Genomic DNA, 13,475 nt, shown 5'->3' with positions numbered 1-13,475 from the left:
CTTCATTCATTTTTACTGCACAGTACTCCACTGTGTGGATGTACCATAGTTTATTCAACCTATTGATGAGCATTTGGATAGTTTCCAAATATATTACAAAGAAGATACAATGCATAGCCTTGTGCATGCATATTTTTCTCTTTTTGCTGATTATTGTTAATATTAACATTTTTTTGATATTCTGTGTTAAAAAAAAAGTGCTGATTGTTACTCATCTTTAATTTTTTTTGTTTGTTTGTTTGTTTTTTTTTTGCCGGCCGTGTGGCTCGCGGGATCTCAGTTCCTGATCAGGGATTGAACCCAGGCCACAGCAGTGAAAGTGCCAAACCTAACCAACTACACCACCAGGGAACCCCCTACTCATCTTTAATTTTTATTATATATCCTACATGATTTTGGTTAGCATATTTAAAGTCTGAAAAGTATTTTTAATTAAAATTAAAAGATATCAAACCTTTTTGGTAAATATAAGAAGTGAGCTAGGGGCTTCCCTGGTGGTGCAGTGGTTAAGAATACGCCTGCCAATGCAGGGGACACGGGTTCGAGCCCTGGTCCGGGAAGATCCCACATGCCGCGGAGTAGCTGGGCCCATGTGCCACAATTACTGAGGCCCAGGCACCTAGAGCCCATGCTCCGCAACAAGAGAAGCCACCACCATGAGCAGCTCACGCACCGCAACAAAGAGTAGCCCCTGCTTGCTGCAGCTAGAGAAAGCCCGACGCAGCAACGAAGACCCAAAGCAGCCAAAAATAAATAAATTAATTAAATTTAAAAAAAAAGTGAGCTATTTTTAAAAAATTATTATTTATTTATTTATTTTTGGCTGCATTGGGTCTTTGTTGCTGAGCGCAGGCTTTCTCTAGTTGTGACGAGTGGGGGCTACTCTTCATTGCGGTGTGCGGGCTTCTCATTGCAGTGGCTTATCTTGTTGCAGAGCACAGGCTCTAGGTGCGCGGGCTTCAGTAGTTGTGGCTCGCGGGCTCTAGAGCACAGGCTCAGTAGTTGTGGCGCACGGGCTTAGTTGCTCTGCGGCATGTGGCATCTTCCTGGACCAGGGCTCGAACCTGTGTCCCCTGCAGTGGCAGGCAGATTCTTAACCACTGTGCCACCAGGGAAGTCCCAGTGAGCTATTTTGTAATCTAGTCCCATTTTTATGTTACACTTCATAATAGCTGAGGCCATCATTTGCACAGACCACTTTTCCTATAAAGTGACTATGAACTTTAAAAAAATTACAGCAGCAAATTTGGTATCTGGTGCAGTGGTGGATTGTTTAAGTTCACTTAGGCAATGCTTAGAGAAACAAAGTCAGACCTTCTTACAGCTTGTGGCAGTAGGGAGTTTTTTATGATCCCTTTGGCGGGGTCAGGATAGAACTTAGAAGGAAATCCTAGCCTGACTTTTCTGGCCATGGAAAAAGGTTGATTCTAAACGCTGACCTGATGGTTTCAGTCCGTGACATCTGAAATTCAGTTCATCTTTTATACATTATTAACAACAAAATGGGGGAAAACTGAGTTGGCTTTCGGGGGAAATGGAAAAAAACAAGATCACATCTGTACTCTACTAAGTCCTCTGTAGATGTCAGGCTGGGGTGATAAATTGTCAGGCACTAAGTCAGGGCATTAACGTTTCACTTAAACTGAAGCTAGATCCAAATAGCTGATGGCCTGCTTTCTAGATCTCTTATGTACCTGCTTCTTAAATCCAGTCAGTTTTCAAAAAATTGCCCTTTAAGGTTGTGGCCAGGGGAATAAGGCTGAGAACAGAATGAACCATTATAGAAGAACTTAGGTATGTGGAAGCAGAGACTCATTAAAATCTAAATCCTCTGAAGCTGAAGTTTGATCCAACAGCAAGGCATTAATTATTTTAGTGATTGTACCTTAGTTGTTTCCCAGAAGGTGATAAATTTGGGATCAGTTCCTTCTTACTGTGTGTTCTGATGGTCTTTAAAGTGAACCAAAGCTCTAAATTGCAATGCCACTGATAATTAAACTCTGATAGCTATGTTTTGTTTGTCTGTATGCCCGGCTTCTCGTTTTCTGTGAAACTCTTTGTGTTCTTTTGGGTAATTTTCCCCTAGAAGACACTTACAAATTACTTCCGATTTTGATGCATCTTAAAATACGAAGTCTCTTGTGAAGCTCTTTGGTTCTTTTCTCCTTTGCTCCTGAAATAAATTCAGGTTGGTGGTTTTCTTCAAGGATATGTGGTATGGTCAAAACATTGCAAACCCAAGTTTTTAATTTTTCCTATAGAGTCCCCATTTTTTTTCCTTTCTTTCCCCAATTTTTTTTACTGTGGTAAAATGAGATTGTCCTTTTCTGTAAACATCTTTTGTCTCCTGCATATCTCTGCCATGACTGTAAAGAAGTGGAAAGTATTTCTAGATTTGTTGAAATGAAGTAAAGTTCTGTCAAAATGAGATGGACACTAAATAACTGATCAGGCAGGTTTTGATCCTGCAATTTTGTCCCTTCGTTGTGCAAGTTACCCGAAACCTGAATTCAGCCCTTGTGTGTCTCTGTGAGAGGCATATCGCATGGCTGCATTTGTAGGGTATCTGCCCTCTCTGTGCCTGTTCTTCCCTTTTGAGTCTCTAGACCTGAGTTGCCAAGGGGCACTGTGAGCTGAGCCTGGACGTCATCTAACTGCAGGACCCAAGCTGAGGATGGAAATCTTGCTGTTGATAGTCCTTCGGCTGCCAGACTTTGCCTTCACCCTCCTCTTCCATCTCACTGCCCCCTCTGTATCCAGAACCTCGGCTCTCCACACACCTGCTTCGTTCTTCTTTCCCTGCGGAAGGTTTCTTTGCTTCTTGACTTACGAACTTTACTTCTTACCCCTTTCAGATATTGAAACTGGCAACTTTCAGTCATTGTATCAAAGTCTCAGCGATTTTCACTGGCTCAGACGCCATCCATCTCTGGTCCAAGGACAGCATCACATAGAACAAAGACATCTTCATGGACCACTGTGTTTGGGGAAAAATAGTTCTCAGATGAAGGTTATAGGGAGTTGGGCAGACATCCCCAAAATATCTCCCCCAAACAGTAGCCATTGGTGGTGGCAGTGATTAATTTGTTCATTCATTTAACAAATATTTATTAAGCACAGACTCTATGCTGGAGTCTCTGTTCTAGGTTCTGGGGATGTAGTAGAGAACAAGTCATAGTCTTTATCCTTGTGGAGTCAATTGGGAGAGACAGACAGTAAACAAAGAAGCAGGTAAGTATTCATTATGTGAGATGGTGATAAGTGTTGTGAAGAAAAGAAAGTAGGGGAAGATAAAAAGGGTGTGCTGATGGGGGCATCACCATTTTACATAGAGCTCTCTGACAGAGTGGCATTTGAGTGGAGACCTGATGGAAATAACGGAGCAAGGCATGCAGATAACCTCAGGAAGAACATTCCAGGCAAAGGGAACAGCAAGTGCAAAGGCCCTGAAGTGGGAATGTGCTTAATGCACGTGGTGCACAATCAGCGGACAGGCCAGTACTATCAGAGAAGGGTGAGCAAGAGGGAAACGTAGGTGGAGCCATAACGGAGGGGTCAGATCCCATGGGGCACTGTGGTCAGGGTGAAGCTGTTGGCTTTTACTTGGAGTAAGATGGAAAATCTAAGGAGAGTTTTGAGCACAGGCGTGAGGTGATCACTCAGGTTGCCACATGGAGGACAGTCTGTAAGGGGAAGGACAGAAGCAGCGAGATGGGCAGGGAGGCAAATTGCAATAATTTGAACAGAGAAATAATGTTGGCTTTGACCAGGGCAGCAGCAGCGGAGGTGCTTGAGAACTTGAGACTTTTTTGAAGGTAGAATTGTCAGTATTTGAAGGTAGAGTTGACAGATTGTATGGTTAAGACAGAGGTGAGGCAGGATAAGGTGAAAGTTTTTGGCTTGAGCGATTAATTAGTAGGATGGAGTTACGGTTTGCTTAGAGGGGGAAGAATGGAAGGAATGGGTTTGGGGGAGACTCGGAGGGATGAGTTTTGGGGGAAACTGGGAGGGATGGGTTTTGGGGCAAGTGATCAACTTACGTTTTAGACATGTTAAAGTTTGAACTGCCTATTACATACCTAATGGGAATATGATTCTTCAGCTAATTCAATTGTGTTACAGGTGGGATTGTACTAGAATGTTCTTCCTTCCTCACGTCACCTTGCTAACGTCTCTTCACTCTTCAGTTCCCAGCATCAGGGTCATTTGTCATTTTCTCAGGGAAACCTCCTTGATCCCTGTCCCTATGCCTGGATTGATTCTTCCTGTTATATGTGCACATAGCAGCAGATCCTTTCCTTTGTAGAGTTTACCATCCTTGGAATTCATGAATAATTTGTGTAGTTATTGGTTTAATGTTTGTTTCTTGTCACTGTGAATCCACAGAAGCAGATGGCGTTACGAGGTCTGTTGGAATAAAAAGAGGTCTTGTTCAAATGAAACTGTTGGTGAAAAAATAAAGAGACAAACTTTGATCCTGCTGTTTTATGTCTGCTGTGTGCATATTATCTAAAAAAATAGTCCGGGTCAGTCTGTGGGCCTCACAAGGACAGATAGTCCTGTTTTGTTCACTGTAGCCCCAGAATCCAGCAGAGAGCCTGGCACACAGGAGGCACAAAATAAGTATTTGTGTTGTGTTGAATCTGAGCTGTTTTCCATAGCAAGAGAGACTTGTATTGGCTTCAGACCCTTTGCTTATATTCAATAGGGAACAGCTTTCTGATGCTTAAAAAGTGTGGAGGAATGTTCTAGGCTTTGCTTTGAGATGTTCGTCTTTATTCCCATGCAGTTTTCATTTGGAGCCCCTGTTTGAGGCTTGGTGAATGCACGTTTTAGTCTCTGAGACCCCTCTACACACTTGCTTAAAAGGATGTCATTCAGGGTCGCAGTAATGAATTTCAGGCAGATTTTAGTTTTGAACCCTCTGTTTCTGATTAAAAAAAAAAACACAGTACACACAGACAAACCTTCCACAACACCTTTTTAACTGGGGTTCTATTTTCTCAGCTCTTTAAAGCTTATTTTCCTTAGTAATTGGATTTTTTTTTTTAAAGCCCAGCCTCCTTCTGTTATACAAGCCTCTCTTCCCTGTCGTGGTCTGAAGCTGTGCTCCGTTTGCACGGGCATCGCAGGCATTTCTCTGAAAGCCACACAGATGTCCTGGATTCCACCAGCAGCTCTGCCAACCGACAGAGGAGCTAGTGCCTTTCTTCAAACCCACAAATTCTACTTGGAGATAGTTAGGTTTTATGGAGACAAGGCTTTAACTGCACCCCAAAGCTGTGTCTCAAAAAATAATTCTTGCTGGTGATCTCTAGTGGAAATCTTCTGCTTGGTGACTAAGCAAAGCCATATTGAACAGCTACCCCAACCAGGGCTCCAGCCTCATGATTAAAAATGCTCCGGGAGGGCAGCCTTGAACTGTCACCAGGCTTTTCCATCCAGGCCTGAGCTCCCGGCTGCTTGATAGAAGGGCTGCTCCCTTCTGGTGGGCAGAGCATCACAGTGGCTAAAGGGTTTTATTCCGCAAGCCCCATTCTGGAGAAATTCCTTTGTTTCCTTTGAACTATTTCTCTTTCAGCCCACTCCATCCACCCCCCCGCCCGCCCTTGCTTTTGTTCTGTGCCCCTCCAGTGTCAGGTTTTTCTCTTTAGAGTTGTTTTCATTTGCTGGAGATGCTTGACATCTTTACAGAGAACTGAAGAACCGAAGGTGCTTCCAGGTGCTTTCACATCTCTGCTGTACCTTCCCCTTTGCCTTTGAACAACCTTGCTGCTTTCCACACTGTGGGCCTGTGCTGCAGCCTCCATTTCTTCTTAGCCCCTTTCTTTTTTAACCTTGGAATGTGACAGCCCACAGTATGCTGAAGTAACACTTTGAGAAGACACCAGTGGCTTTCTTATTAAGATTAAAAAATAGTCTTTTCTCTGGCCTCTTTCTTCCGTGAGCCGCTCTTGAGACAGCTGTCCAGTTCCTCATTCTCACCATTTTCTTGTTTCTCTGATCCGCAGCGGCATGTGCCTGGTTTATTCCTTCCTCCCCTCCCTTGTGCTCTTCTTGCTGTTTGTTGCTTTTTCTTCTCCCAACCAGTTAACTCTGGTGGTCCTCCAAGACGTGGTCTGGGCCCTCTGCTTATCTTGCTTTAAACTTGCTCTTCACTGAGGAGCACATCCATTTTCACCCTCCTCTGATGACCGCTAAGTTTGTGTTGCTTCCGGGCTCTGGCTCTACCTTTTTTTTTTTTTTTTGTGGTACGCGGGCCTCTCACTATTGTGGCCTCTCCCGTTGCGGAGCAACAGGCTCCGGATGCGCAGGCTCAGCGGCCATGGCTCACGGGCCCAGCCGCTCTGCGGCATGTGGGATCTTCCCAGACCGGGGCACGAACCCATGTCCCCTGCATCGGCAGGCGGACTCTCAACCACTGCGCCACCAGGGAAGCCCTGGTTCTACCTTTTGAATTGTGCCTTCCACACTTCTTCTTGGCTGTAATAGCTCTTCAAACTCAAGCATTCACAACCAGACCTGTTATTTTGTTATTTTCCCCTTCAGACCAAATATACCCTTTTACTTCTCATCTCTGGTGGTTGTCCTGTGTATTCTCTGACCCTGTAGGCTGGAATCCTCAGAGCATCCCTTAACTCATCTTTCTCCCATACCTTGCCATTCACCAGGTCTGGTTGATTTTTCTTTCCTAGTTGTCTTTGTGGTCTTAGAGGAAGGAAAGAAATTAGCATTTATTGTCTGCTTGGTGCTGCATTTTGGGCTAGGGAAATCATCTCATTGCATCCCCAGATCTTATGCGGTAGGTAGATCTTGTGTCCCTGGGTGCTCTGAGAGATCAAGGCACCTGCCCAGGACTGCCCAGGTGGGCAGCAGCAGAGACAGGAGTCTCGCCTGATGCCAGGGGTGCAGGCTCTCATCGCCTCACAAGACACCAGCTGCCCTTTTACTCTCGGCCTCTGCCCTTCCATTCGCCCTTCATGCTAATCTACTCTCAGCATTTCTCCTGTCACTCTTCTGCTCAAAAACCTTCAGTGGCTCCCGATTTCCCACCAGAGGCATAGCATTTTCATTTTGAATATGAAGACACTGAAGCCCAGAAGAAGGGAGAAAGTTGTCCCCAAGGATGTGGCTAGCAAGTAGTTGGCTGTGGTTTGAACTTCCAGAACTTCTGACTCTAAGTCTACCGTGCTGTGCTTCTCAGCTGTTGAAGATCTCCCGCCCAGTTCTCAAGGCCCCCCATCTCCCCACCTAACCTCATTTCCCACACTGACAGAACTCAGCTTCCAGGCCCTTTGACCAGTTTCCTTCACCCTAACTCTGAGGCCACTAACTCTGGCCTCTTAGCCACCTTTGCTTATGTCCCTAACTTGCTGGGATGTTTTCCTCCCTTCCTTGTACCCATCTTAGCCCCTCACTTGCCTCAGGCCTCACCTCCTCCCAGAAACCTGCTTCACTTAGTTTTCATGGATCTCACTCCCTAAATTCCACACCACATAATTAATTACACACTTAATCATAGATTATTAATGATAGATTTGTCTTGTACTGTTTGCTGCTGTTTCCTATGTCAGAACCTCTTCTCCTCTGGGGACCGTGTCTTCTAGATTTGTTTTTCTACTTCACCTTGTTGGAGGAAGGAGGTGACTTAACTTCAAACAAGCACCTGGAAAGGAACCAAATCTTGGATTGGTTTTGTCCCTCACGGTGCTTTGTAAGTGCTTGTCCATCAGTTGGGACCTTCTCTGGTGATGAGAATCTCCAGCTGCCCTTTCACTCCTGGATGATGCCGCAGACTCATTGGGGACGAGCCTCCCCAACTCCACCGTGGGGAAGTGGTGACAGGCCGTGCAGCATGGCATCTGGAAGTGGGGGCTTTCACCTGCTGGTGGTGCCTGGTAACACCACAGAGTTTGCAGTAAAGAGGACGGAGTGAGAATTCTAGTGTTCCTCTGTGCGGAGGGCAGATGCCAAAGGGAAACAGAAGTTCATTCAGACCGGGAAGAAGGCCCAGTCTGGCGCCTGTCTACGTGGTTACTGCTGTCTTATTATTTGTGGCCCCCACCAGAGAGGCCATCTGCCTGACAGCCGTCCTCAGCCCTCTTTCTCTCCTTCAGGTGACCAGCCGTGAGTGGGGTAGGGGGAGAGTTAATAGGAGCTTTTACATTTTTATCTTTTTATAATTTATAAAAACGTTCTTTTATTATTGAAGTTTTCACACACGCCAAAGTTGAGAAAACAGGACGATGGACCTTCTTTTTCCCAACACTCAGCTGTAACACTTATCAGTATTTTGTTGATCTTGTCTCCTCCCCTTGTAGCTTTGTTTTTTTGTTTTGTTGTTGTTTGTGGCCACCTAGCGCAGCATGTGGGATCTTAGCTCCCCGACCAGGGATCAAACCAGTGCCGCCTGCAGTGGAAGCGTGGAGTCTTAACCACTGGACCGCCAGGGAAGTCCCTGTAGCTTTGTTTGTAAAAATACTGTACAGTTTGGTCTGGCCTTAATGATTAGTGGCGTTATTTTTTTTTCCCTTAGCAATTTGTCCCTGTTGCTCAGAGCAGTGCAGGCAAATGGTTCTCAGGCCACTGTCCTGGCACATGGGGCTGCCTGGCTCTGCCCATTCATTTGTTGTTTGTCTGTCTTTCTTTGATCCTGTTTCTCCACTTGCATTCGTGACATTCTGGTCAAGAGCCGGTTCCAGTGGTCTTTAATCAGAGGACTTTGGAAGCCTGTGAGGGTCTCTTTTGGTCATCACGGTGACTGGGGGTGCTGCTACTGGCATTTAGGCTGGAGGCTGGCAGGGGTCCAGGTGTGGGGAGCACAGATGTTCAACAGCCATAGCTGTGAGGGACCGTTCTGCATTGTGAACACCTGTTCCATCCACACTCGGTCATGCTGCTGGGCACGCCTAATGTACGATGTGGATTGGGGATTGCCTTTCTCTTCATACCTTTTATAAACGCTTAAAAGTTTGATATAATCCATTTGTTGATCACCGTTGATTCATGTAATCAGGTGACTGTAACTAGCCTCTGGTCCTTTCTGAGGGTTCATCCTTGGTTGCAAACCCTTTGGTTGTTTTACGTGGGAAAATGGGGTATCTTGCAGCCTGTGCCCCAGCTTTCTCGTTGCCTGTCCCACGCCTTATCACTGGCATCCTGCCAGGCCCAGTGGAGAATGGGGATGGAGACAGTGACATTCAGCCGCAGGTCATTCACAGCTTTTGGTGCCCTGGGGGCAGCTGAGAGGGAGGTTGTAGAAGATCATCCTTGAAGGGATTGTAAACTCCTGGGGGCAGGGCTTGGTGGCTATTCTCCTGCCTCTTCCGGCCATCAGCCTGCTGCTGCTGGGGAGGAAGCGCCCCTTAGCAGGCGGTAGCTGATTATCTCGGGTGCAGTCGGGGAGCCTCTGCAGGCAGAACATGGAAAGTGACAACTTCTGAGTTCTTTTTATTTTCAGTCTCACTCGAGATGGATGGCAGCCTTCCACTGTGGGAAATGAAATGTGTTCAGGCAACTTGGGCCCCAGGCGCAGATGAGAATGGGCTAATGGGCACGGAGGAAGGAGCGGGGCTGGAGGGGGAGAGGCACACTGTTAGTCATTACTAATCCGTGACAGCTGCCAGCCAGCCGCTGACAGTTAGCACCCTACTGCGCCTGGGACACAGGGCCTCTGGGCCTGTCCTTTCTGGAACACTCCAGGGCCCAAACTGTCTCAACTTGTGTGCTGTTCAAACCTCAAATCCGCATGGAAGATGCAATTGGTAACTTAATGCAGGATGAGGGAAGCCAGAGGCTGAGCTGAGTAGATGGTCTAGCCAACATGCTATGGGTATTGGTGAGGATTTCCCTGGCCTGGAACTCTGGATTATTCTAGCAAAGTGTTCTTGGTGTGTGAGATGATTTTCCGGGGCACCCCATTACAGTAAGATCAAATTAGCGAATGAGGAAGGTTTTTCTCTTTTTTAACCCATACCCATTCCTTTTGACGTGGCTTAGGAGAAGGTCTGAGTACAGTTTTAGTATGCTTCTAACACCTACCTCTAACACCTGCCAGTGTCCCTTTTCCTTTACAGAGTCTCAGGCATGCTACAGTATCCAGGTAGAATTTGACAATATTTTGTTTTTATTATATTCCTTTTTCTGGTTACCTTCCATATATGGCAAGTGATACTGGTTTTCATGTGTGCTAGTAATATGCAGTTTCCTTTTGAAATACATTTTCTGAAGGGAAAAAAAGAGGCTGTTAATTTAAGAAAACAATTGATATAACAGGTGATGTGCTGAGATGGCACAGCATCTTGAAGATGCTTTTCAAATGACTAAAGATCGGGAAATGCTGTTTTAATATTTTGCCTACGTGGTTTTTCTTTATGTTGAAGGCCAGGCCGGCAGTGTCAGCATGGGATGCTGAGTGTGGGCCCTGCAGTGCCGAGGCCATCGCCATGATGGTCTGTGGTTTGTATGTCTCCCTCCACCCGCTTCTGTATTTATTTGTTCATTCAGCGGATACATTTTGAGTGCCTACTTTGTGCTGGATGCTGTGCTGTTTGCAGGCAAACAAGGGTGGTCCATGCTCTCTAATAGAAGAGACAAGATTGCAAAAACATAGCTGGGATTCAGTGTGACGAGCGTACTCACGGAGGGAGGTGCTGCAGCCCTTGAACTGGTATTGTGAGCCACAGGGAGGTCGTGCTGAGTGGGTCAGGAGAGCTTCCCAGAGGAGGAGGTATTTGGGGTGGGTCCTAATGAGTAAGTAAAATGTAACCATTCATAGGTACTCAAGGCAGAAAAAGGGAATTCTAGGCAGAGGGGATGCCATGGATAAAAACATGAAGGCCTGAAGAAACATGGTGAGTTCAAGACCCTTGTGTATATTTGGTGTGGCTAGAGTGTAGACAGTGCGCCTTAACTCTTTTTTTTTTTTTTTTTTTGCGCCTTAACTCTTAACACCAACCCTATGGGGTAGGTAATTAGAATTAGCCCCACTTTACACTTGAGGACACTGAGGCACAGACAGGATAGTAACTTGGCGAAGCAGCAGCTGAGGTTAGAGGCAGGCCTCCATTAGCTCAGAGAAGGTTTCCTGAGTTGTTCTGAAAAGCGTGCATTTGATCTTGAAGGCAGAGGGAGGAACTGAAGGTGATTAAACAGGGCGGGCCTGGGTGAAATCTGCCTTTTCTAGAGATTGCTCTGGCAGTGTGCCCTCCACAAGTGAAGCATCACTTGAGGTTTGTTTCATAAGTGAACACTTGAATGCTTTGCTGTCAAGTTTGTTTTGAATCAAGCACCTAGTTATTTCCTAGTATGTGTCCCGCCCTCCCCCCACCCCATTGTAGCTTTTGTTGATGTTGTTTCTCTTCACTTGGTTGATGTTTAAGTGATTGATTCAGTTCATAGTGTTTGAACCTCACCTTAATGTCTAATAATCAAGATCAAACTTTCTTCCTAACACAGCAATATTGCACGGTAAGGCTGGCTCACAGTTGAGAGGAAATGCCAGCTCCAAGAAGGCAAAGGGCTGTAATTACTTAAAGTGACCTCATTTAAGAATTTTGAGTGACCGTTTGATTGTCAGAGTTCTGCATACATTGTATTTTATTTCTGTCCAGGTTTCCACTGGCTGAACACTTTGGTTATGAGCTGAGTGTCAAGGCCAAATATTGCATTTTGAAACTGAGAGTCAAACTAGCAATTTAAACTCCTGACTTTCGTACCTGTCTGTGAAATTCAGATAAATGAAATGGAAATCTAACAGGGCTGCTGTGTTACGAAATACTGACTCTGCCTCTCCTTGTAGAGAAATCTCTAAGGGAAAATCATTTTAGCGTATATAAATATATTAAAAATATATATAACACACTTTTCCCCCCCTTTTTTTAGTCTTCCTTTCACTTTCTTGATTTGCCCCATTTGTGATTTCCCATTCAAATTAGGCTTGTTTGAAACCAAGGGTCCCTTGAAGAGGCACTTGTGGTAATTTTGAAAATGAAACCTACTCCTTGAAAATACTTCAGCCTAGCTTGTCCACCTTCCTGTCTGTTTCTGCAGCTGGTGCTTCTCACCACTTCCCCACATCCTCTCTTCCCCTGGGGCCAGCTCCACGGTGGCTGCCTAGCTTAGGCTCTTGCCCTGATCGCGTTCCCCACCTCCTTTACCTGCAGAGGTGTCCTTCCTGACCCCTCGCTTTGGGTGCCCGAGAGTTCTCCTCCTCCGTCTCTGGCTGCGGTAGAGGATAGGGGCCCCCTCCCCTCAGAGCATAGGAGAGCGGGTGTCTGTGCAGACGCAGGCTGGCTGCCCAGGGCACTGACATGGGTTTGAGGCATAGGAGGACTCCAAAGCCTTGCTGACAAAGCTTGCATGCCCATGATCTAGTGGCACCAGAACTACTTCTACTGTCCCCCAGGATCCAAATTTGAGAACTGACTTTCAGCTTGCTCTGAATCAATCAATGGTAAAAGGCAGATCATAAAATCCTCAAGAACATGGATCATATGTATTATTTGGATGCTGTCTACCAATGCTCACTGGCTTTCATTCTTAATAATTGTTATTTTAAAAGGTTTCTCTTCTTATAAATATTTATTTATTGTAGCAAATTTAGGCAAAAAACAGTTAAAAAAGAAAAAGAAAGAAAAGAAAAAGAATAATCCCACTGCTCTCAAAAAAATAATCCCCGTTACTTTTTTGGTGTACATCCTTCTGCCATTTCTTATATACACAGGTGCATGCAGACATATGGGCTTATGTAAGACACTGTTTTGGAAGTTTGAGCTGCTTTTCAGTTAATACTTACTCTGATCATCATTCCAAGGCATTAAATATTCTCCTAGGATATCTTTTAAACGTCTGTAGAACATCTTTTGTATGAATGAACGAAAGTGTTTATTTAGGCAGTCCTTTCTGGTTGGACATTTATGTTGTTTCCAGTGTTCCTGCCACTCTTGATATAGCATTAAGGTGAGCTTTCTTGTAGCTGTTGCCCACGACTCTGGAACATTTCCTAGGAAAAATTCCCTAAAGTGGAAGTGCTGGGTCAAGCTTTTTTTTTTTGAAGCTTTTGGTGCATAATAATATTTACTTTTGTTTCTCTCTAGACACTACAGCAACAGGAATGCAAACTTCTCTACAGCAGAAAAGAGGGTCAGAGGCAAGAGAATAAAAACAAAAATAGATATAAAAACATCCTGCCCTGTAAGTATCAATGTATTTCTCCATAATAGTCATTCTTGGAGGTTTTGATTCCCAGTGTCTCAGTAACTTTTCTGGGGGCCATGTGCTTTCTCAGCAGATCCAAGGCCTTAGCTTCTTTTAATTGTAAGTAGTTTCCAAAATAATCAGCTGTTTTGGGGATGGATGGCCTCATTCACTGAGTTCCTGTGATGTTGATTACGGAGTAAAATTGCCACTGGGAGGCTTAGTGTGTGGTTGTTTCCTTCTATTAATTAATTTTGTCTGCGTAGGAGAGGTCATCT

At 45.2% G+C, this 13,475-nt stretch overlaps 1 protein-coding gene across 2 annotated transcripts in view; it reads left to right on the top strand.

Moving 5' to 3' along the window:
* The window catches only part of PTPN11 (protein tyrosine phosphatase non-receptor type 11), a 78,321-nt gene that overhangs the window by 34,503 nt on the left and 30,343 nt on the right, over nt 1-13,475 (top strand). For both annotated transcript variants that reach the window (XM_060028150.1, XM_060028148.1), the window contains exon 7: nt 13,098-13,194. In XM_060028150.1, coding sequence (XP_059884133.1) covers nt 13,098-13,194 — 97 coding nt within the window. The remainder of the gene's footprint in view (nt 1-13,097; nt 13,195-13,475) is intronic.

Source organism: Delphinus delphis, chromosome 13 (genome assembly GCF_949987515.2).
Source record: "Delphinus delphis chromosome 13, mDelDel1.2, whole genome shotgun sequence".
Lineage (NCBI taxonomy): Eukaryota > Metazoa > Chordata > Mammalia > Artiodactyla > Delphinidae > Delphinus > Delphinus delphis.
The sequence above is the reverse complement of the archived record's forward strand: the minus strand, read 5'-3'. Positions and strand labels throughout refer to the sequence as shown.